We start from the raw sequence: 25,484 nt of genomic DNA, 5'->3' as shown, positions 1-25,484 counted from the left end.
GTGCTCAGGTACATCCGATTGTTCCCACTCGTGTTCTTATTCACTACAGTAGGACCTTGAGGGACGATTATTATTTCAGTCAGTATATCCCGATTAGTTTATCACGATAGGCAAGCCCGACTATCACCTCAAAGTAGCAACAATGTTTAGGATATATATATATATATATATATATATATATGTAAACAATGAAAAATTGAGTCAAAAGAAATGTTAATTCACCTTGACTGTTATCATTTATTATGTCAGGAGATTCTGTCATATTACATTGACATGAATAAATATCATTCCCTTCACTAGGTAATGAATGGTTATTCAAGTTGTCAATATCATTGAAGTCAAATTGATCATTTTTTATATCTTTATAAGTTGGTATAGAATATGAAATCTTGGATGTATATACACTTTTACTATTCGAACAGGTTTCATTGAATGATTTTGAATTGTTCTTTAAAGAAAGATGATCATTGAATTTAGAATGTTTAATTACTATTGAATGATTTTTTATGGATTGACGTTTTTCTTCATTTAAAGGTTGAAACCATGATATACCTCCTGATAATGTTATTTAGAAAAAATATATAAGAAAAGTTAAGTTAATGAAGTGTTTATTAACAGTATGTAAAACAAATATAAAGGTGAGGTTCAGCCAGGTCTATTGTGAGATATCAACTCACTGAAGACAATTGGTGAACGGTTGCTCAACTTCGTGGATTGGTTGAAGTTAGACATTAACAACGTTAGATACCGGCCAGCTCAGTGGTCTGTCGGTTAAGTGCTCTGGCGCTAGACTGGTAGGTCCTGGGTTCGAATCCCGCAAGGCGGGATCGTGAATGCGCACTGCTCAGGAGTCCCATACTAGGACGAGACGGCTGTCCAGTGCTTCCAGGTTTTCCATGGTGGTCTAGCTTCAATTGACTCATGATTTCAACTAAGAAAATACTGAAATCTCCACAAAACCCCTTCTAAATACAAAGGTGCTGAAGAAGACTATATTTCAATCTTATTAATGCACCGAGAGAAATCAAATGATCAGTGAACACGGAAAGTCCACCTAGGGGAGTTGGAAAACCCCGATAACAAACCAATGGTGCACATGGGCTAACTCCAGTATCCTGAGGGAACAAATGGCGTATGAATCAATCGTTGGTCACCGGCTACCATGGGACTGCATCTCCTTACGATGCTACACTGCCTTGTGGATCAGGTCTTTAGGTCAAAGACTCCGGGTGTGGCCCCCTAAGAAAACCACCTGTTTCGTTTTGGGCACCCGGTTAATATCACAGCCCTCGCACAAATCAGATGAGATTTGTGTGGCGCATATATATCTGGTGCCCCTTTGTCCCAATATTTATGTGTTCAAATAAATAAATGAAAAACGAAATGTTCTTTTATGAATCACTTCTTTTTTCATTTAAACCATCTGTCAGTTTAGGCCTTTTCTATATTCAGTAATATTTCTTCATTCTGCTTCACATTCATTTAATATTTTAAGTATTGACTGTAGAATCTAAGTCAATCAGATGCCTATATTACTTTTACCAATTGGTGATTATAGTTAATTTACTCTTCAAATTTCAATTCTGAGAAATTTTGCATTCCAATAATGAATAGAACGATGTGATAGTGCATGTCATTTAGCTTACATAGAGGAAAGTATTAGTTTTATTCATGGATGAACATCACGTTTAATTATAGTGCTCACTTCCCATCAGCTTCTGAATACGACGAAGAGCGTAAACAAATAGGATCTAGGCTATCTAAAAGTCTAAGGAATGATCGTGAGTAGTGGTGGGCAACGAAAGCAAAAGAGATGGAAAAGGCAGCGGCTGTAGGCAACACCAGGCAACTCTTCAGACTATTAAAAGTAACCAGAATTAAGAAGTCAAGTGTAAGTGAGAAGTTTAGAACGATGAGCGGAACACTTTAAGGAGAAGTTCAGCTGGCCTTCAGCTACTGTACAACTACCCATTATTCCCAGAAAACCTGAATGGAACATTGAAGTAGGCCCCCAACCCTAACTGAAGTTCAAAAGGTTACAGCTAATCTGAAACGAGGAAGAGTAGCTGGTCCAGATGTATTGAGATTAAAATTATTTCATATCTGTCTTCCTTCCTATACTATATCGTTACATACAACCTTTCTTTTATATATTACCACCACTAATTAACTACTTTTATGAATCCGTTGTTCATCTTGTTGTGCTAACGAGGTATGGCAACTTGGACCGATGCATAAATGTGCCTGGTCCTACGTTGTAGTTGACTGACTGATGGTACTCACTTGTTCTCTCTATATCTGTTTCAGCAATATCAACAGTCAAATGATGATGAATCAATTCTAGTGGAAAGTAAAAATATATACATTCTTTACTTTCACATCGTTATCCCACTTCGGTAGTTTTGTCCAGTCTAAAAATGTAAAGAATTTTTATAAAACAATCATTTTCATCTAGTTTGTTTTTTGCTCACTTAGTATAGCTGTATTGTTAAAATGTCAAGAATATTCGTTAGTTACTGAAGTTACAAAACAGTTTGAATAGTTGAAAAGTTGAATTAATTGAGATGATGTACTATTACATATGCTAAATAGTCATTCAGTTTGTTTAACGACTAATTTGATTTCATTTCTGTTTTAGTTAATAATTAAGTTTTTATTGGTTGAATTCATGAGTCGATTTAAGCTAGACCACCATAAAAAACCTGGAAACACTGGACAACCATTTCGTCCTAGTGTCGGACTCCTCAGCAGTGCACATCCACGATCACGCACGCGACATTCGAACTCAGGACCTTCAGCCTGGCACGCGAACACGTAACTTTTAGACCACCGACCTGGCGTACTGCTGAGGAGTCCCATACTAGAACGAAATAGCTGTTCAGTACTTTCAGGTTTTCCAGGATGGTCTAGCCTAAATCGACTCATGAATTCAACCATTAAATTACTACAGTTTCCACAAAGCCTCATTCTAACAATACTTAAGTTTTTTTTGTATCATGAAGAAAACCTTACATTACATGATTATATTAAGGACTCTGGCTAGAGACTGGTAGGTCCTGGGTTCGAATCTCGCGATGCGGGGTCGTGGATGCGCACTGCTGAGGAGTCCCATACTAAAATGAAACGGCCGTCCAGTGATTCCAGGTTTTCCATGGTGGTCTAGCTTCAATTGACTCATGATTTCAACTATGAAAATATATTAAAACAGTAAAACAACTTACCTAATGCTGCACATAACCCATTCACTATATTTTCTGATGATGGATATAATTGAAAGTTTGTATTTAATAAGCAATGATCTTTGGATAACTTTTCACACTTAACATGATGATCATTATAGATGAAATTCATACATGATGAAGGTTCTAAACTAGGTTGACCGGTTTGTAAATGCATAACCATTTGATTTAATTGATTCTCTGATCGTTTTGTGATATCCGTGAATTGTTTATCATTATCTTTACATTCAGTTTTATCTACAATTAGAATATTTGACAGTTTTGGTTTGTTACCTGTTTCAAGAAAAATATAAATCGAGCCACCTAGACTGGTGGCCACATTGCAACTTGATCGATAGCATTCGATCAGCACTAAAGAAGAACTTGACACGTATGACATTGATCACCACCCAGTGATCAATCAATTGTGAAAGATGGATAGTGGCTAGCAGTGGAATCTAGCTTGACGCTCGTTTCGTCCTATTCGGAACTCGTCAGCTGGATGTACCTGCATCTCAAAGTTGATGTTCACTCTGGACTCGAACTCAGTAACTTTCGTTTCAAACGCCATCGCGTTATCCACTCAGCTACTGAGTCACGATGGCCACTTGCTTGTGCAATGGGGTGAAGTTTAAATTCACTTGGTATTGTTTACTTGTATTTTCCCACTGGTGTTTTGGACTGCAATTGATCAGTCTCTTGTTGTACTCACTAGCTGAGTGGATTACGCAATGGTAGTTGAAGTGAACGGTATTGACTTCGAGTCTCAGAGTGAACATCAACTCTGAGATGTAGTTACATCCGGCTGGCGAGTCCCAAATAAAACGAAACATGAGTCCTGGATTTCATTGCTAGCCACTATCCATCAATGCTTATAAAGCTCGTGACTTAAGGCAATATCGAGGCAGTCCGCACATATTCCAACACGAGACTGATCAATCGCAGTCCTAAATCACAGTGGGAAGATACAAGTAAACAACACCAAGTGAATTTAAAAGAGCGAATGGTTTTTAGCTCAATTAAATTTTCTTTCATAAGAGTTTTATATTACAACTCTTTAACCTTAACTCAAGAAACAAATACAAGTTATAGTATACTCTGATCTAGTTTATCCTAAAGGTTAAACCAATAATATGATAAACATTGGAAACGAATGCTAACAACTGTCATTTTGAAAACTTTTGTTATTACCAACAAGTGGTAGTGAACTGAAAACTCCGATCTCATAAACGACATATACAATATATAATCATATTAGTTATAGTATTTTACATTCTATAGTAACCCAAAGAAATAGATGCGATTTGTATTGTATCTTATTGAATATTGTCAAAGGTTATATTAATATCGAGGTATAAATACTGAAGGTTAAAGGAAAAGATCAGCATATCGACAATTGAAGAACATCTGGAACTCAAAATAATTGTCAACCAACACCAAAGTCAGCATTTTCATTACAGAAAGTTCTACTGTATTTGTTGGAAACCTGGAGAACTACAAAAGCCATCATCCAGAAGATAAAGCTGTTTATTGATAGTTGTTTCCTGAAAAGTTCTGCGGATCCGTTGGCAAGACACTATCAGCAACAAGCTACTGTGAGAGACAACAAACCAGATTCCAGTGGAGGAAGAAGTGTTGGAAGTGGATAGGACACACATTGAGGAAATCACTGTCATAAATTGCCCAAATATTACGTATTGCGATAGGACTACACGAAATTCTACCGATTGACCAAATTCAGTTATCCTAGTTCGACCCCAATACTGTTCCCCAACTCCAATAAATCAGAACACAGCCGTTAGATGAGAATCGTTTATGGGGTCAGCAGCAGAACAAAAGTGGTTTACAGACAAGACATATTTATACAGTTAAGATGACTATTAACAGTAACCAATGGAAAGAAAGGACAAGTAAAGGTTATAATTAGGACAACTCAAAATTGACCAATAGGAAAACGACACGTGAAAGTCATAGTTAGGACAACTGTAAATAATGGCCAATAGGAAATAACATGCGAATTATGTGAAGAGTCTAAAAACATACCACTTTACATTCGAGATAATTTTTGGGATATTCCTGTGAATATCCTAACAATCACCCAACTATATCGCAAGGCAAGCCCTCACATGGAATCCTCAAGGCCAAAGGAAAAGAGGAAGACTAAAGAACACATTACGACGAGAAATGGAGACAGACATGAGAAGAATGAACAAAAGTTGGATAGAACTAGAAATGAAGGCTGCGGACAGAGTGGATTGGAGAATGCTGGTCGGCGGCCTATGCTCCATTGGGAGTAACAGGCGTAAGTAAGTGGGTAAGTATGAAACACAATAATAGTGATTTGAATCAACCCTGACACAAAGAACTGATTGCTAATTTTCAATTTGTAAACTAGTAGAACAATGAGTAATGAGTGAAAAACAAACAAACAGAGGTTACAATTACGATTGGGTGAAAGTTTCATAGAACGATTGGTTTTGATGAATATCTACTAAAAGTATACGAATTAATCAAATGAAGAATAACTATCACAGTTTCGTACTTTCCATTCTCCTATTCCTGTCGTCTAACAAATGATTATTTTGTTTGAATTGAAATCATGAAATGATCAATATCGGACCACTAATGGAAACTTGGAAGCACTAGACGGCGGGACTAAATTTTGTGGACGAGCCAATCAGAAGCTTTCGCGGGCTTTCAAGGTTACGGAGCTAAGTTCGGTACCTGATGCTTACGTATGATCGCTTTACAGAGGATTTTACAGAAGACGTGATAATTCAGCGTCTACAAGAGAAGTGATTATTAAGGAGTTCCAATACATGTGACTGTGGTACTCAAATGACTTTTTTTTCGCTCGGTCACGATTAAGGTTAAGACCCTAACCCTATACCATACCAACAACATTGAAGCTATGTGGTCGAGGCTAAAAGAATTTTTGAGACCTTATCGTGGCTCCAGAGGTCGACAACTATGAAGCCATATGGATGAGTTCCTGTACCGTATGCACTATGATTTTAGAACTTCTAAACCTATATCTGACCTTGAGAAGTTTTTGAGCCATGTAAAAGAACAGTATCCGCTTTAATTTTTTAGTTTTTTTGTAATATATTTTTACTGTATACTAACTGTCTTCTGATTGACTAATATTTCTCAAGGTCATTTAAGATTCGTTCAAAGGTCGTCCATAAAGTTTAGTCTCGCCCAAAGGATTTTAGAAGCTCGACATTGACATCTAAACAGATAATGCGAATTCCTCAGTTGACCCCCGGTAAATTGAGTAGTCAACTCTAGTTGTACATCTTCAAGGTTTTACTAATTTCTTTCAAAACAAACTTGCAGTAATGACAGATATTAGAAAAAAAACACGCTTAGGTACTTTAATTTGAAAATGTTCTAGTTACTTGTTCTGCCGGACTTTTGAACATCTTTTTGTGCCACCTCAAATTGAGAAGTTCTACCACATATTTCTCCATCACATGAGGATGATCGTTTGCTCAACACTTTCTCGTGTATTCGTCCATCTTCTCCGTATTCATCACTTGATAATCTACATTTTTGATTCTTTTCAGATTTCAAGTCCTTTGATATAGGAATGAACTTATTCATTTGATTATCATCTAAATTAATATCTTTTTCAAATAAATCTGATAATAAAGATTCCGTATCTGTATCCCAATCATCAGGTACAGAATTTGACAAAGGCTAAAATAATGAAAATAAAATCATACAAATATATTATAAGTTGTTATATCCTAGTGGAAACATAAGTACAGGTAACTTCCGGGATCTATTAATGGACTATTTTTTATAACTTGTGGCCGAGTGGATGCCCAGTTAATATCTGAACGTGATAAGACCGCCAATTAGAGAGCAGCAAATTATCGATTAGAACAGTGAAACACGAAAACCGTACGAGCAGTCGAGAGTACTATCAGTCCTGCTTTCTGCCTATCCCAGCCAGTTAAGTCCAGAACAGCCTCTGCGGTATGAATACTTGTATTTCAATGATAATGAATTTATATAACAAACAGACTAACCACATCGTACCAATAAAATAGAAAATAACATTTGTACAAGGTTTAGCCAAATGAAGCTGTGAATGTGGGAGGCAGCAACTAATAGACACAGCCACATTTGGCTTGATCTTGTACAAATATTATTTTCTATTTTATGGTATGATGTGGTCTGTTTGATTGGTATATAAACAGAGTATGCTTGAAATGAAAGATTCTCATAACAGAAGCTGTAGTTGGTATTTCGGACTCAACTGGACGGGCTAGGCGTACAAAGGACCAATAAGGACGCTAGACTGCTCATACCGGTCGAACGCTATTGTTTTGGCATAGTGCTAAGATTGGAAAAGTCGTATTGTGATTAATGAATAAATCACGTGATTAAAGCAGGACATAAAATAATAACAAATTGGTATACGTCCTATTTTTTTATAAAGTCATAACAGTTTTGGTAAGAGAAAATAGATTAAACTACAGAAATCCAAAGCTACCATTTACATAAAAATGGAGAATTAAGTTCCCCCTAAATGTCAAATTGTAAAAAAAATATTAATGTTCAAAATGTTTTAAACAGTTTAATAAGTTTCAATGAGAAAAAATGTTACCTCATTCCTGAAAATCAATTTAGGTTACTTATCGACGTTGAAAGTCTTATGGTGAATAATTTTAACGGGATAAACTGGTTGGTAACTAGAAACAATAACAGATCTATCCTTTATAGTATTTAAAGTTGTATTAATTTAATATGGTTATTTTGACATATTTGAAATCATGAATCAATTGAAACTAGACCAAGTGAATTTAAACTTTATCCCATTGCGCAAGCAAGTGGCTATCAGGATTCAGTAGCTGAGTGAATAACTCAATGGTGTTTAAAGCGAGCGGTACTGGGTTCAGTAAGTCAGCTACAATGTAGGACCAGGCATATATATGCATCGATCCAAGTTGCCATACCTCGTTAGCACAACAAGATGAAGAAGTTAATTTAGTGGTGGTAATATACAAAAGAAAGGTTGTATATAAGGATATAGTATAGGAAGGAAGAACGTTATGAAGCAATTTTAATCTCAAGGTTTAAGGGAAGATAAAGAGTATATACACTAACGCCATAATGATCGATTCTGAGCCATGTCACGCACAGTCTCCAACCATTGGTTACGATAGTCACGCGGACCCCGACCAAGTAGTCTGCATCTACCAACATGGCTCAGACTAGAAGTTAGTGACTTCAAGCACTGATGTCACGTTTTGGTTTGGTCGCCCCTAACTCTCTTCCAACCATCCCCAACACTAGTCAGCATTGTGCGTCGTGGTAATCGGTGTTCAGGCATATGTAACAAGTGGGTTCGAGTCCCAGAGTGAATATCAACTCAGATGCACTTACATCCGGCTGACGAATTCCAAGTAGGACGAAACGCGCATCCAACTGGATTCCACTGCCAGCCTTTTTCTATCTTTGCTTATAAGGATTGAGTTCTCATGAAAATATATTGACTACATTAAAATAAACAACTATTTCACATAAACACAAACAACTTTTCACTTACTGGTGTATTTGATAAAACTATTTGTTCCAAAAATTTTTCAAGATGGTTCACTATACGCTTTCTTAAATAATAAGCATCCCGAGTATGCAATAATTTAAGTTTTTGCTTTAATAGTATATATCTCAACTGAGCTATAAGTGTTGATCTTGGAGTTAAAAAAACAGATTGTGACATTTTAAGTTTGATATTTTCCTCAGTATGTTTCTTATTGTTGACAAGCTTTGTATGACAAGCAAGTAGTTTTTCAACCCATTCAGACGATGTTTTAATCCCTGAATCTTTGAATTTATCCGGTTGAATTCTGTAGGTATTATGACATGTACATTCATTTTCATCGTAAAAATCTGTGGTCTGAACTAGAAAAATGAATACATAAGAAACAATGATCATAGATCAAAAGGGGTTTTGTGGATTCCATAGTAATGTTAATAGATTACATGATGAATCAATTGAAGCTAGACCACCATGGAAAACCTGGAAGCATTGGACTGCCGTTTCGTTTTATTATGGGACTCCTCAGCAGTGCGCATCCACGATCCAGCCTCGCGAGATTCGAACCCAGGACCTATCAGTTTTGCGCGCGAGCACTTAGTATTATCGATAGATCAGTTCGTTTACTAATTACTCTGCTGAAATATTTTCTTTTAAAGGAGTACCAATTATATCAGAGTTCTTTTTGTTTTATTCTTTATAGTTATGTTTATTTCTTTGAGATCTAATATCTTGTTTCCATTATCATTCCATTTATATACTACACGTTGTAGCTGTAAATTATTCCCTAAAATCAATAGCTCTGTACGTGTTCGACATTAAATGCTGACCACATTAGTTTTAGTGGACTCGTTCAACTGAAGGCGCTCGGTCATGCATCCGTACCAGATCACGGTTTGGAACGGTGTGCGCAACGTCTCTTGCGATCACTAGCCAGATTAGATCAGTCACTCCTAGAAATATATTGATAATCTATCAAATATATCTCCCAACCTCCTCGCTTCTGACTTTTGATTTCACTGGGTGGGCGCGATTTAATTATACAAGGTGCTACTATAAAGAGTTGTCAAACTACAATTCTGGTGGTATCTTCAACGTTAAACGATCTTATTTATTCCTACCTACAATTTTCTTTATTGGTCAGGTTAACCTTGATCGTCTTATTACTGAGACATTGTAGATAATTAACATTTCAGTAATGTTTATGTATCCACTTCATGTTGGAAAGCTAAAAGCTTACAGTATAAAATCAGGTTTCTATCAGTTGTCTTAATAGGATTATAAATGAATTGTTAAAAAGATGGACATATCAGTTTAACAAGGAGTTAGTAATCCCAATGACTAATGATCTCAACTATGAAAATACTGAAATCTCCACAAAAACTCCTGATAATAATCAAATATGCTCACTAGTGACTGGCTTCAAGATACATGTCCTGGAGTTCTAGTGGGAAGCAGTAACCAGTGGAGTTCAACCACGTCTGTTATAGAGATATCAACTGACTTAAGACAATTGGTGAACGGTTTCTCAGATTTCGTGGATTGGTTGAAGTTAGACATTAACACCGTTGAATGCCGACTCAGTGATCTATCGGTTAAGTGCTCTGGCGCGAGACTGATAGGTCCTAGGTTCGAATCTCGCGAGGCGAGATCGCGGATGTGCATTGCTGAGGAGCCCACAATAGGACGAAACGGCCGTCAAGTTACTATGAAGTGAATAAAATGAAGTTGCCAGGACTAACACAGGCCATCAAGCCTCCTGTCCTTTTCAAACTGAAACTGACTCACTCACTGATGTCCCAAAAAACTGTTCACAAGTATACATGTATACAACCTATTTCATGACGAAGTACATAACAAAAACGAATAAATAATATCAATATGTTAACCATTTATCAGAATATGATTAAGATGTAGATCTTACCTAACTTGGTATCGAACTTCTTAACATTATCTTCAAAATGATTACATAAATGTGTAGAATTACATTTCATTTTGTATGCTTTTACATCATTTTGAACTGTTCGATGATTATGATCTGATGTAGGTTGTCTAGGACAGATAGGACTTAATATAACTGAACTTGTTTCAAAGTCATCTCTAGATAAAGGATGTTCACATGTCAAATGTTCACGAGGTTTGATATTTTCATTGCGTTGAACGTTCATATTTTGAGTTAATAACGCACAAGGAGTAATTCCTGTGTTATATGTTGATATGCTGGTGGCATACTGAAGGTGAATCTTTACTTGTTTTACTCGAATTAAAAGAAGGTAAACCAACAGTTGGCCTCTGAAATATGACACACAAAGATAAAATTGTTTATACTACTAAAAGGTATTTTAAAATACACTAAAGATGTATTTTAAAATACACTAAAGATATACTGAATAAGTTGTTTACTTAATATACCTGGATCCTTTCCTGGGGTAATCCCTGACCAAAGTCCAGGAAAGGACGATTGAGTACAAAAATAGCTCCGCTAAAGTGACGCGAACCAGAAAAAATCATTTTAATTATTTAAGATCAGCTCCGAGAGTTGAACGATCTTTACGTAGAAGAGTTATGACGCCGCATGATAAAAGCCGAGGTTCTTCGGAATAACGGGTCAGCTGCCTCTTTTAACAACTAGAGAAACAAATAATTTAGATATAGTGAGTATCTAGATAAGGCATGAGACCGGAAGGACCATTTGAATAGCAGAAGAGACCAGTAGATGCAACAATGATCTGTTTGGAATAAGTGAAACCCACAAGACACAATATGAACAAAAAGACTAGAGTTGTTTCTGTACTCTGATCATAAAGAACACAAGGGTTTGCATGGATAGTTTCAAAGAAGCGCAAAAAGCTCTTAACGAATGAGAATCTTGTAGCTCCGTGATCATTAAAGCATCCTCTAAAACAAAGAGGAAAGGGATCGCATTGAATGTCTTTTATTACTACACACCCACCAACGACAGCAGCATAAAGAAACTGCAGACTGTCGTAGAGAACTTCCCAGGAAAAGGTCTGGCCACAAAAGTAGGCCTAAATATTCACAAAGGAAAAAGTGAGATCCTAGAATACAACGCTGCAAGTACCAACGAAATCAAACTTGGTAGAAAAGCTCTGAGGTTAAACCCTTTGTATACCTGGGCAGTATCACTGATAGACAAGGGGGATCGGATGCAGATATGAAGGCACAGATTGGTAAACAAATGAAGTGTCCCTATATTTCAAAAATGTCTGGAAATCAAAAGAAATATCTGCCAATGGAAACATCAGAATTTTCAATCCAAAACCTAATACAATTCTATTAAAGAATAGAACATGGGAAAAACTAGAAAGAAATTTTGAGCCAGAGCTACTGAGAGATCCCTAGTCGATGCTCTATTCGTCATGAGGGGTAACAGGCGTAATATATATATATATATATATATATATATACTTGAGTTGTGTTCTTGTTTTAGTACTTCTGGCTGCTTGCGGAATATGCCATACCTTCATCTGAACCAGATCTATTCCTACTAGTTAGCAAGCTTGGAGAACATCCGAATAGTTTAGCTTGTCTTGTAGTTATTCCGTTGATCTTTCATTCCGTTCGCTGATTTTAGATGATCTCGTAATCTCTTTAAACATAATAACATTTTCGTTGTATTACTTAGTCATTTATACTCAATAAACACTATCTACGTTATCGTCTAAAATCTAACATTTCAAATTATTCATAGATCATAAATGGGTATTGGTAAAAGTTCATGTTTTATAGGCTGAGAAAGAAAATCGACGTTAATAATTTTGCCCTTAAGCGGTATACTTCCACGACCTCTTTCTAAAGAATTGAACCTTGGGGTTTTGGATCTCATAGTGAGTTCCTACCCTATAGTTCATTCGCAATATTGTGCAATCAATTATTTATCCTCACTGACGATATTTTCCTGAAGTATGACACATTTAAGCTTCATTGATTATGGATTCTCACTAGAATTATAGGACATAGTAGAAGAAAGCAAATATCACTCCCTCCTAGTTTTCAAAGATAGTTAAACTTAAGTCAGTTCGTAATAAAAACACTTTAAAACCAACAATCTTCATAACTCAGAAGAGGTTTTGTGGAGAATTCAGTATTTTCATAGTTGAAATCATGAGTCGGTTAACTGCTCTGGCGCGAGACTGGTAGGTCCTGGGTTCGAATCTCGTGTGGTGGGATCGTGGATGTGCACTGCTAAGGAATCCCATAATACGACGAAACGGCCGTCAAGTGCTTCCAGGTTTTCCATAGTCGTCTAGCTTCAACTGACTCATGATTTCAACTTCATAACTCACTTTGTTGATTATACATAATAAATCTAAATTCAAGTGTTTTTGTTTTGAGTAATTTTTTCCGGTTAGCGTTTTTTAGCAACAACCTACTGTGGAAGAGAACAAATCATATTCCAGAGGAGGAAGAAATCAGGAAAAAGTGTTGGAAGTGGATAGGACAAACATTGAGGAAATCACCTAACTGCGTCACAAAGCAAGCCCTCACTTGAAATCCTCAAGGCCAAAGAAAAAAAGGAAGACCAAAGAACACATTACACCGAGAAATGGAGACAGACATGAAAAGAATGAACAAAAATTGGATAGAACTAGAAAGGAAGGTCCAGAACAGAGTGGGTTGGAGAATGCTGGTCGGCGGCCTACGCTCCATTGGGGGTAACAGGTGTAAGTAAGTAAGGAAGTGGTTATGTATCGGGAAGTGCATTTGCATAAAATGGACCCTAAATAGTGAAATAATTTAATCAACCTTCATTCTCAGAAAGGATATATTCAACCAATGAATACTTTTCAAAACACTAACAATAAATAAACATCATTCATGTTTATTTTTAACTTACCGTAGAATTTTTAGGTATATGGAACAGTTTACGTATATCATTATTCTCAGTGCTGACCATCTTAGTTTGATGAAATTTATTTCGGGGAACTTTATTTTCAACAGAACTAAATGAAAGACAATAATCTGGTTTCATTGAAGATGTATCCGTCTGACTAAGTACATTGAGAGAAGTTGGTATGTTTCCTAAACAAAGAAAAGTTTTTTCCCATCATGATATTAAGCGTTTGAATAAATATTAATATGATAAAACAACTGTCAACTAATTTCAAAATGAGAATCTTCAATACGAACGTCAAGACAGTCCCACTGTACGCAGCTGAAACGTGGAGAACTATTACATCCATCGTCAAGAAGGCACAAGTATTTATAAACAGTTGTCTACGCAAAATACTCAACATTTACTGGTCGGATAGTATCAGCAACATCGTTTTATGGGAGAGGACAAACCAGCTTCCAGATGAACAGGAAGTTAGGAAAAGACGTTGGAAGTGAATAGGACATAAATTAAGGAAATCACTAATGTGCATTACAAAGCAAGCCATAACATGGAATTCGGAAAGGAAGCGGAAAAGAGGAAGGCCAAATAACACATTATGCATGGAAATAGAAGCAGATATGAAAAGAATGAATAACAACTGTAAAGGATTGCCCAGGACAGAGTTGGATGGGGAATGCTGGTGAGCGGCCCATGCTCCTCCACAGGGGGTAACAGGCGTAAGTAAGTGAGCATAATGATATGATATGGACATATTGACAACTCATTTGAAGATAAACATAACCGAAACTAAAAAAACAATGGTAGAGATTACTCAGTATTGGATTTAATAGTTATTCAAGATAAATAAACTGTTTCCAAATTCTTTTGCCATTTAAGGGAAACAATCTATCAAAGATTATCTCTATCAGTTTCTAAGTTAAATTAACAAGACTTCATCGAAACATGGGAGGCAAAACCTGACTCACACGTCCTCATCGGGCTTCCTGGATCATGGCACTTATCCCATGTACTAACGTGAGCGGTAACACGGATGGTGGATATCGGCCTAATCAATCACTTTACCTATACCCACAAATGATTACGATTGCTACAAAGAATCATTGCATAGTTATTGCTGGTTCAAAAAGAAGGAAAAAACGAGTTTGCCCTAAAAAAATAAAAGAATGAATGAATGATGTAATGGTTCTGCGTACGCAATGAAAAAACAGCTTTTGAGCCTCGGCAGTTGTGCCGTGCTTCCATGAAGCGCTCTTCTTCAGAAGGGCCAAATAGGCTTCACCATGTTCCTATGTCTGGAAGAAAAGACTTTTTTTCATCGAAACATTGGCTACAGAAATATTACGTGAATATTAGGATAAAACGAGTAGGGAACTATATCTGAAAGGGCACTGACTCAGTCTACTTATGTATTTCAGTTTATATCTCGTTTATAGCATACTAAAATAACAACGTACAACCTCTCAGAAAGGCTATATTAGCTCAGCCCAATAACAGTTAAGATTTAAATAGAAACAAAATTGAAAAAACTTTGAAATGTAACGACTTTGAAAGAAAGAAATTTAGTAGTGTAAAATCGTACCAAACTGAAAAAGTTAACTTAGTAAGTAGTTATTTTTGTTAATTGTATTACTAACAACAAAAAAGTAGTATAATCTAACTAACAAAAGTTTAGGCTGCAACAGCATACAAGACAGTGGTAATCCTGTTCTGTTCCCATGATTTACTCTATAAATCGATTTCCTATCTCCTTTCTTGACACATAAACTACTTAACATTCATGATGACATTTCTCTTTGAATAGTTCAACCACAAAAGTGCTAGGTAATACTGATTCATTACATGTTTTGTAAACTAATGTATAGTTTCTGTTTAGAAAAAAAAGACAATATAAACACCATAGGATCTAGTGAGTTAGTTACCATATCAGTTAGCCTAATTCATAAGAAAAAAAACATAAGAGGAAAAGGAATTGAATATAAAGATATTAAATCATACAGTTGGATATTAAGAACTAAGCAAAAGATTAACTGATGAACGCTCTTGTTCTAGTGAAATTCATTATAGATCATATCATTTATAATAGGCGCAGTACGTCAATTTGGACAATCGTAATATTTACTAATCAAAAATATTTGATTTCTATCATCACTATTCATTGAGGAAATCATCCAATTGCGTCACTAGACAAGCCCTCAACTGGGGTCTTCAAGGTCAAAGGAGAAGAGGTAGACCAAAGAACACATTACGACGAGAAATGGAGACAGATATGAGAAGAATGAACAAAAATTTGATAGAACTAGAAAGGAAGGCCTAGGACAGAATGTGGTTGAGAATGCTGATCTGCAGCCTACGCTCTATTGGGAGTAACAGGCGTAAGTAAGTAAATATGACCACTACTGATGATTTTCAAGTTTTCCACATTGTCTACAATTAAACAGCGGTCAAATACTTCCAGGACTTCAATGATAGTCTAACATTGATCCATTCATGATATCAATCTAAACTCAACAATCTCCACAACCCTCTATTGATGAAATCTATGTCCTAAACACTTAAATTCAGATGTTTTCATATATGTGTTCAGGAAGTAGGGTGTTGTTAAGGAAAAAAATATGCACAATTTACAATTAATCTTAATCCATGTACGTATACAAAAATGGTAAATTAATCGTTTAACTCGACCTACGTATTACATGATTGAAATGAGATGATCCGTGTCCAATCATAGATAAATTACTATATTGTGAAGGTACGTATTCAGGTAGATTGTTTGATTCAATCTTGGAAGTAGCATAGTGTAGATATGGCGAATTATGAGTAGTATAATGAGTAACTATTTGTATTCCAGAAGACAAAATTGAAGGATAAACTTTAGATAATGCTACATTCATACCATCAGATACCGATTTACATTCAGTAGTTAACAAATCATTCTGAGTCTTTAAAAAGAAATAAGATACAAATTGATATAACTGTAATGGAACAATTATAACATTTCAAATATATCACAATCGAAGTGAGTATTAGATTTATCTAACTGTATGAAATTGACCACTTCATAGCAATGACAACAGAATATAATAAATATCGTCTTCATGTGTAAGAATACTTTCCCGTTCTAGATCAATAATTATAGGAAATAATGCCCTGGTACGGCTGAGAGTCGGGAGAGTACGCTCTCCCTCTCCAAATGCTCTCATATCACCACACGTACGTAGCCTCTGTCAGGGAAGTAATACTCACTGCCTTCTTGTGTCATTACTGTTGTTTAAGAAATTGACACGACGAAAAGCGAATGTCAGGCGCTTGAACCGGGTTGGTGGAAATCGAAAGTTCATCTAGGGAAGTTGGAAAACCCTGATTACAAACCAATGACGCACATGGGCTCCAATATACTGAGGGAACAAATGGTGTATGAATCAATCGTTGGTCACCGGCTGCCATGGGACTGCATCTCCTTACGATGCTCCACTGTCCTGTGGATCAGATCTTTAGGTCATAGGCTCCTGGTGCGGCCTCTTTAGAAAACCATCTGCTTCAGTTTGGGCACTTGGGCAGTATCATAGCCCGCACACAAATCAAATGAGATTTGTGCGGCGCATATATATCTGGTGCCTCCTTGTACCAATATTTATGTGTTTAAATAAATAAATAAATAAAAGCTAAAATTACAGTTCATATTCCATGGAATTAAATTCAACTGATACAAATAGAACAATGTATTGCTACTACAACCATGTTCATCATATCCATCTTCAACATAGTAATAAAATAAACTTATGATGGATAAAAATCAAATGTAATAATATGTCCCTGTGACCACCGAGTAAGTAATGCAGTCGTTAGAGAACGGGTACTAGTTAAGGATGGCAAATCGATTGATGAAGTAGTGAAACTTCATCAGTTGAGATGGCTGGGACATTTACGTATGCTCTTATACAAATATTCTTAATAAATAAGGAAGTTTATCAGAAAGGGGGGTTTTGTGTAGATTTTTAGTAATTTTATGTAGTTGAAATTATGAGTGAATTGAAGCTAGACCATCATGGAAAACTTGAAAGCACTGGACGGCTGAAGGTTCCTACAACGGAACAAAACGACCGTCCAGTGCTTCCAAGTTTTCAATGGTTGTCTAGCTTCAATTGACTAATGATTTTAACTATAAAATAAGGAATTTGATGGAAAATTTTTAATTATTTTAGATTTACTACTAGTTACTACTGAAAAAATAAATCAATAGATAGGTAAGCAAAGATGGATCGTGGCTAGTAGTGGAACAGTACAGGGTTCGAGTCCCAGAGTGAACATCAACTCTAAGATGCAGGTATATCCAGCTGACGAGTCTCAAGCGGGACGAAACGCGCGTCAAACTGGATTCCACTGCTAGCCACTATCCATCTTTGCTTACAATGCTTGTGAAATAAGGCTATATCGAGGCAATACGCACAGTATGCACATGTGCCAATTAGAAACTGACCAGTTGCAATCCTAACACATCGATGAGAAGATTCAAACAAACAATACTAATTGAATTTAAATCAATAAATTGAAAAGACTTACCGTTTTACAAATATTTATCTTATTTGTTGTTGTTGTTGCTGATATTGTGGTTTTTGTCATGGTTGACAGTATACCACTTTGTATAGAGGATGTAAACGATTCGGAAATTTCATTCATTTTTATATCCGTATTTTTTATGAACAAATTATCAAATTCATTATGTATATCATAACAATAAGGTGAAACTTCTTTATCTAAAATGATAATGAAATATGAAATGGTCGGTAAGAGTAGAGGATATTCGTAGGCTATTAGTATTCGATCATGGCCTCTCCGAGTTGAGGATGTTAGACGACTCTCTGTGTTGTCTCTGAAGAATTGCTGACATCCAGTGGCAACACCATGTTAGTAATGCAGAGGTTCGGCATCGTGTGTTCGGGCGCCGAGACGATAATTCAATTGGTGTCACCATCTTGAAACATCCACTTCCGTGGCTTGGACATGTTCTACGAATGTCTTCCCAGAGAATTCCACATCGTGCATTATTTGCCGACTCTGGGACTGGTTGGAAAAAGCGGAGAGGTGGCCAGTTTATGACATGGTGTCGTGGTATGAAAGAAAGCTGCAAAGGGCTAGCTTCTGTTGGACCTTCACAACTCCCTGGCTGGGGTCCGAGAGATGGTGCAACACAGTGGCTAGAGACGTTATCAGATATGGCTCAGAATAGAAGCCAGTGGCGATCCTGCTGTCACTTTCTTTTACTTTCTTCATAAAGGGTGGTTATAACTTTCTTAACTGAGAGAGTTCTTCAGGTTGTACATTTCAGTTCCCCCCATCATTCTTTTATATATACGCATCTTCCCCCTTTCTCCTCTCATTCTCATTATTTTGTGTAGCGCATATGTATCTGGTGCCCTTTTGTACCAATATGTATGTTTTTAAAAAAATAATAAAGTATTCGATCACAGATGTCTACGAAGCATTACTTGTATATCCTGGGACTACTGCGTAAGTAATGCAGTTGTTAGGAAATGGATATTAGATAAGGATGGCAAATCGTTTGATGAAGTAGTGAAACTTCATCAGTTGAGGTGGCTGGGACATGTGTTACGTATGTCCAACCATCGACTGCGCCGATGTGTAATGTTTGATGGTGTAGGCCGGGATCTAACGGTGTTAGTGTCTAACTACAACCAACCCATAAAATTGCTCCACAGAAATAACATTATGCACATTTATTTTGCTCACGTTTGTGTACCACAATACACTACTTATAAATATTTAGTAGTTTATGTTTTTATGAATTATTATGTGAACTAGTAACGTATTGTATTTACGTATTGCAATGGATTGTTAATCTAATACATTTTCATTTTAATACGACATTTCACTCCTTCTTATTACTTATCATACCACTTTTCACTTTTTCATTATTTAGCCTTCATCATGTAAGTTAATTACTCAAGCAGCTGATATGTTTCCAATGAACAATTGAGTGAATTCCTTTCGTTAGAACTATTAGGTGTTTTAGACAACCATGTGATGGACTCCAGTCTATAGTAAACGTTATCGTTTCGTTCTAGTCGTTTATTGAAGAATGGAATTTATTTTCCCCCTTAACAGAGTTTAAGACTCATAGACACCTTAAGATTCGAGGTTGGTATTTTCTGTGATAATACCGTTTTTCAGAAAAATTCGAAACCTTATATATCACGCAAATTTTGAGTGAAAGCCCTTGAAAGGATCCCGTATAGAGACTAATGTATGTTCAAGACGACATTTCTTAAATCTGATTTAACTAAAGTTTATATAATCCGAACTTGATCTTGTATGTTTAATAAGCTTTCCACAGTAAGTCATAATTGTGAACTTAACAATAAATAATACTCAGAAAGAGGTTTCGTGGATATTATAGTAATTTAACGGTTGAATTCATGAATCAATTAAATCTAGACCAACGTGCAAAACGGGGAAGCACTGAACAGCTTCAAGAGGTATTTCCAGGAGTTCTAGTGAGAAGCAGTAACCAGTGGAGTTCAATCGGGTCTGTTGTGAAGAAAATGGTAGGCGGTGGCGCAATTTCATCGATCGGTTGTAGCTAGACATTAGCACTAGTGGTCTAGAGGTTAGGCGTTCGCACGCGAGACTGAAGGTCTTGGGTTTGAGTCTCATGAGCAGGATCGTGGATGCACATTGCTGAGGAGTCCCGTACTAGGACGAAATGGTCGTCCAGTGCTTCCAAGTTTTCCATTGTGGTCTAGCTTTAATTGACACACGAATTCAACTATTCAATAAATAATACACATAAATAAATAGTTTATTATGAAAAAAGTGCATTACCGCAATTTTCATCCATTATAACACTACTTCTACAACCTTCCGATTCTGCATCAAAACCATTTTGATAGCATATGTTTTCATTTAATGGTGTTACTGTTGTAATAGCTGAGTAATTATTTGTATCTATAATAAAAAAATAAACCAAGAATAAGTATACAATGAGGCTTAATACACTTAAGAATCCAGTCAACAACAACAACAACAACAAATTGATGAGTACTGTTGCTTGATCGAACAGTTAAGAACCATGGTATGTCACGGTCACTGGCATTAAAATATGTTAATAGATGCAGTTGGATAACTGCAATCATTGGTTGGAAATCTTCAGTAGCGTGGTTCAGAATCCATCACAACTGCACAGATGGATTCACTCTTTATCTTTCTGTATACCAGTATACCTTCAAATATACATTCTGGAACCCTATTCCGCAGGTTTAGTCATCCTCGTTATCATTCCTACTACATTATTGTAAAATAATTTGTTATACATCTTGTTAATTTCATCTCATCGTGTTAATTTGGTATGACTACATAGTATAAGATTGAAGAACATATGGAACTTAAAACAACTGTCTCCAAACCAATATCAAAGTCAGAATCTTCAATATGGACGTCAACACAGTTCTACTGCACGGGGATGAAATTTAGAGAACTAGTACTCAATGTCCGTTGACTGGATACCATCCGCAACAATTTACTGTGGGAGAGAACAAACCAGCTCCCAATTGAAGAGGAAATTAGCAAAAGACGTTGGAAGTGGATAGGACACACATTGAAGAAATTATCAAACTGCATTTCGAGGCAAGTGCTAACTTGGAATCCTGAAGGGGAAAGGAAAAGAGGAAGACTAAGGAACATATTACGTTGCGAGTTTGAAGAAGACATGAAAAGAATGAATAGCAACTGTAAACAACTGGAAAGGATTGCCCAGAACAGAGTTAGATGGGGAATCCTGGTAGGCGGCCAACGTTCGTCCATGAGGGGTATTAGGCATAATTAACTTAAGCCAATTCACTTTTTCGCCAGGTTCTACTTTGATTACGACTGACTGGCTAACCATCTTTGATTCAATGTTTCCGAGTATATAGTTAATACCGAGTTAGGCATGGGAACAACAATGGTCTTACGAACATGTCTACAAAATGTAAGACAACACAACAACTCTACCTAAACGATCTTCCAATAACTCATTCCTATACAAACACAGTGAAACTTCATCGGTTGAGATGGCTAGGACATGTGTTACGTATGCCTAACCACCGATTGCCCCGACGTGCAATGTTTTATGGTGTAAGAGTAGATTGGAGGAAAGCTAGGGGCGGCCAGACCAAAATGTGGCACAAACCCATGAAGTCGCTGACAAGTGGATTGAGCCATGTTGGTAGGTGTAGACTACCTGGTTGGGATCCACGAGATGATAGCGATCGATGGTTAGAGATCTTGAATGACATGGCTCAAAATCGTTTGCAATGGCGAAGGTGTATCCACTCTTTGTGTTCTCCCAAATTCTAATCTTCTGAATTATTTGTGTCCTTTTTCTCTTTCCAAATTTCACTGGATTATACTCCTTGAATAACATCTTCAAACCCTAATCTTTCTGATTACTGTTTGTACTCTTACTACTTCTATCACTATGGTATTTGAATCGACAACTGCATCTCTGTACTGATGTGGTATGGCAACTCGAACTGATGTACGTACGTACGAAGTTCCACATTGTGACTGACTGACCGACTGACTGACTGACTTAGTTAGATTAGGTATATAAATTTTAATTAAACTGAAAATTGCACATCATAAATAATACAACTAACCTTGTATTGATGAAAGCACACCATCTACAATATAACACATTCCTTCTGATTCATTAAAATCATTCAAAGGTAATTGAGACAAATCCTTTGAACATGTTGACGATTGAATAGCTGAAATTTCTTGTTTAGGTATATTATCTTTTGTGTGTAATAAAGAATTCATTTCTACAGCATTCAATACAGATGTGGTCTTCAATGAAGATAAATCATGCTGCTTATTTCCTAAAGGTGACTGTAATTCGTCATTATTATTATGATTATTTTCATTGAATTCCTTCACAAGTTGGCAGTTACTTTCCACTGAATGATTCATCAAAGTTTCCTTGAATTCAAATTATAATATATATAAATTAGTTTGGTCAACTTGTAGAACTATACAGCTACATACTGAAATAGCCAAGTCAACGATTAAAGCAAATGTCCAAAGACAGCAGAACATAAGCCCATGATGAAAAACATCTCTAAATTAACAAAATCTTTTTAAGTCAATCAATTGAATAGTAATTTAATGAATGCTATTATTGTGGTATGGTCTACTTATTATATCCATATAAGTAGTATATGGTGTTGGTCAGACATAGAATGTAATTTGGCAGAAGATCGATAAGGAAAGAACAGGAATGAAGCGCAATCGGTACGGAAATGCATGATCAATGAAATCAGAGAAGATGAACTGATATTTGCAGAAGGAACAGTTAAGGTTAAAACAATTGATTTTTATTTAACAAACTAACTGTTTACTGTATGGTTAACTGAATTTAATGAGATAGTCTGTAATTTGTGCTTGAATGCATTCGATTGTCCCCACCCGTGTTCTTGTTCACTACATTATCATAATTCTAGGTTACTATTCTATACTTCTTATTAGAATTTGGAACCCATAGAGATAGGTCAGAAATCATATTGATGGCGACAGTGATCAATAGATAATGACGCCACGACATTGTGATTTAAATAGAGTTAGAAAGTTCCGTTGAATGAAATAGTGTAATCTGTATACTACAAAGTTGATGGGTATAAATAATTGTGAGGTCAAGAAGGTTCATTGCTCAGAAATATAGTAGGCAATACCGAGGTGAACGTAGGGATTTATGTAAGCGTAAGTGAATTATTAGTTGACGTTTTGAACCTATTACAAGTGAAGATAGTGTGTCTAATGCATTTGTGGTCGATTATTTAAAAGTACCTAAAAACAGAGAGGCTGATTCGATGACAGATCTCCGATATGAAGTGTCGACATATATCATAAAAAATATCGCGTAATTTCGTGAATTATTTGAAGTAAGGCATCATTACCGCTGGACGCCTGCTTAGTGATTTAGAGGTTAAGCGTTCCCGCGCGAGACAGAAGGTCCTGGGTTCGAATCTTGCGTATGAAATCGTAGATGCGCACTGTTGAGAAGTCCCATACTAGGACAAAACGGCCGTCCAGTGCTTCCACGTTTCTTATGATGGTCTAACATTAGTAGATTCATGATCTCCATCATAATGATTTAAACGTTAATGTTAACTCCAAACAGAAGATTTCTTTCATCGACCTCTTATATTTAAGAGTTATAATATACAAAGGATATAGCTTGTTACAAAATCTCATTACCAATCAAGTGAATATTTTTTTGTCTAAGAATTTGTTCCACAGTTGAAAGTAATTTAATGGTTAATGTTTGAACAGTCACTAGTGAGCATACGTTGATTATTAGCAGAAGGGGTTTTGTGGATATTATAGTAATCTCAATAGTTGAGATCATGAATCAATTGTAGCTAGACCCCCATAAAAGACCTGGAAGCACTGGCCGACCGTTTCGTCCTATTGTAGGACTTCTCAGCAGTGAGCATCCATAATCCCGCCTCACGAGATTCGAACCCAGGACCTATCAGTCAATAGGTTACTGTAAAAAATTTAACTTCAAAATCTTACCTGTTCATTATTATTGTCATTGATATCACTATCCTTCTTATTCGTTACATCATTTGTAATCATTTGATTGTTTATATCAATGGATTTCAGCGCTTTCATTGTTCGAATACATGGTTCAGGTGATTCATTTTTTAACCAATCATTATTAAAGGATGTAATTGTTTGTAATGTATTTATATCATTATCTATATTCAATAATAGATGATCTAAATGTTGTCGTAGATATTCTTCAGAAGATTGAGTACCTTTCCAAACATTATCTAGATGATTATGGTTATGTAATTCAATGACAGATTGACTTTTATTTAGATTCAATTTTTCTATATTATCATAATCATTTTCATCATTTAAACTAAATTCACTACTATTAGTGTTCAGATTATACTTTATAAGATCTTCATCATCAATATTGAAACAATTCAATGGTGATAGGGGATGATGATAATGATCATCATCATTTATTTGATCAATTGAATAATTCAATGGTAAAGTATGTAGCTCATCTTCAGGATCTGGACTAGATATAAATGAACCATGATTAATTGTAATTGAAGAGAATTCAGCTGAAATGAAATAGACAATAATGATTTTGTTGTTGTTCTCAAACTAACAATTAATGAAATACATAAAATAACAAAGATCAGTTTAAAGTTCTCTCTTTCGTGAATTCATTTACACCTCAATACAATAGCAAATGAATAGGATACACACTGAGGAAAGCACCCAACTGCGTCACAAAACAAGCCCTCACATGAAATCCTGAAGGCCAAAGAAAAAAAGGAAGACCAAAGAACACATTACACCGAGAAATGGAGACAGACATGAAAAGAATGAACAACAATTGGATAGAACTATAAAGAAAGGCCCAGGATAGAGTGGGTTGGAGAATGCTGGTCGGCGGCCTATGTTTCATTGGGAGTAACAGGCGTAAGTAGGTAAGTAATTAATAATCGCCAATATGTGTACTTATTGTTTCAGGATGGCAATAATTACAATACTGTTGGAGATGTTAGATCCCCAGAACTCACTTGGTAAAATAAGTCTATTTTTGTAATTTTTGAAAGTTTGAATTTCTTTCTTTTCGCGCTAAAGCGCTCTTTTCACTTTCATGTGGTATTTCCCAATAGGGAAAATCTTAAACGCTATTGGTCTGTTGTATCTTTTAGTATGCTATTTTGTAACGTTTCTCAAGGACAGTTTTGTAGTGTATATATATACGTTTGATTTCTTCCTGTTGTGATTATTTGTGCTTCTGGCTGCTTACGGAATACATCTTCCCCACTTC

The 25,484-nt window shown here is 36.0% G+C and overlaps 1 protein-coding gene across 1 annotated transcript in view; it reads right to left on the bottom strand.

Annotated features, from left to right (window-relative positions):
- The window catches only part of Smp_133980 (hypothetical protein), a gene marked incomplete at both ends in the record, with an annotated part of 42,276 nt that overhangs the window by 7,620 nt on the left and 9,172 nt on the right, over positions 1–25,484 (bottom strand). Inside the window, 6 exons of the mRNA XM_018795344.1 lie at positions 6,620–6,920; positions 8,779–9,079; positions 10,699–10,969; positions 20,468–20,590; positions 22,282–22,603; positions 24,200–24,762. Of these exons, the coding sequence (XP_018649666.1) occupies positions 6,620–6,920; positions 8,779–9,079; positions 10,699–10,969; positions 20,468–20,590; positions 22,282–22,603; positions 24,200–24,762 (1,881 nt within the window). The remainder of the gene's footprint in view (positions 1–6,619; positions 6,921–8,778; positions 9,080–10,698; positions 10,970–20,467; positions 20,591–22,281; positions 22,604–24,199; positions 24,763–25,484) is intronic.

The sequence above is a fragment of the Schistosoma mansoni genome, chromosome 2 (genome assembly GCF_000237925.1).
Source record: "Schistosoma mansoni strain Puerto Rico chromosome 2, complete genome".
Classification (NCBI taxonomy): domain Eukaryota; kingdom Metazoa; phylum Platyhelminthes; class Trematoda; order Strigeidida; family Schistosomatidae; genus Schistosoma; species Schistosoma mansoni.
The sequence above is the reverse complement of the archived record's forward strand: the minus strand, read 5'-3'. Positions and strand labels throughout refer to the sequence as shown.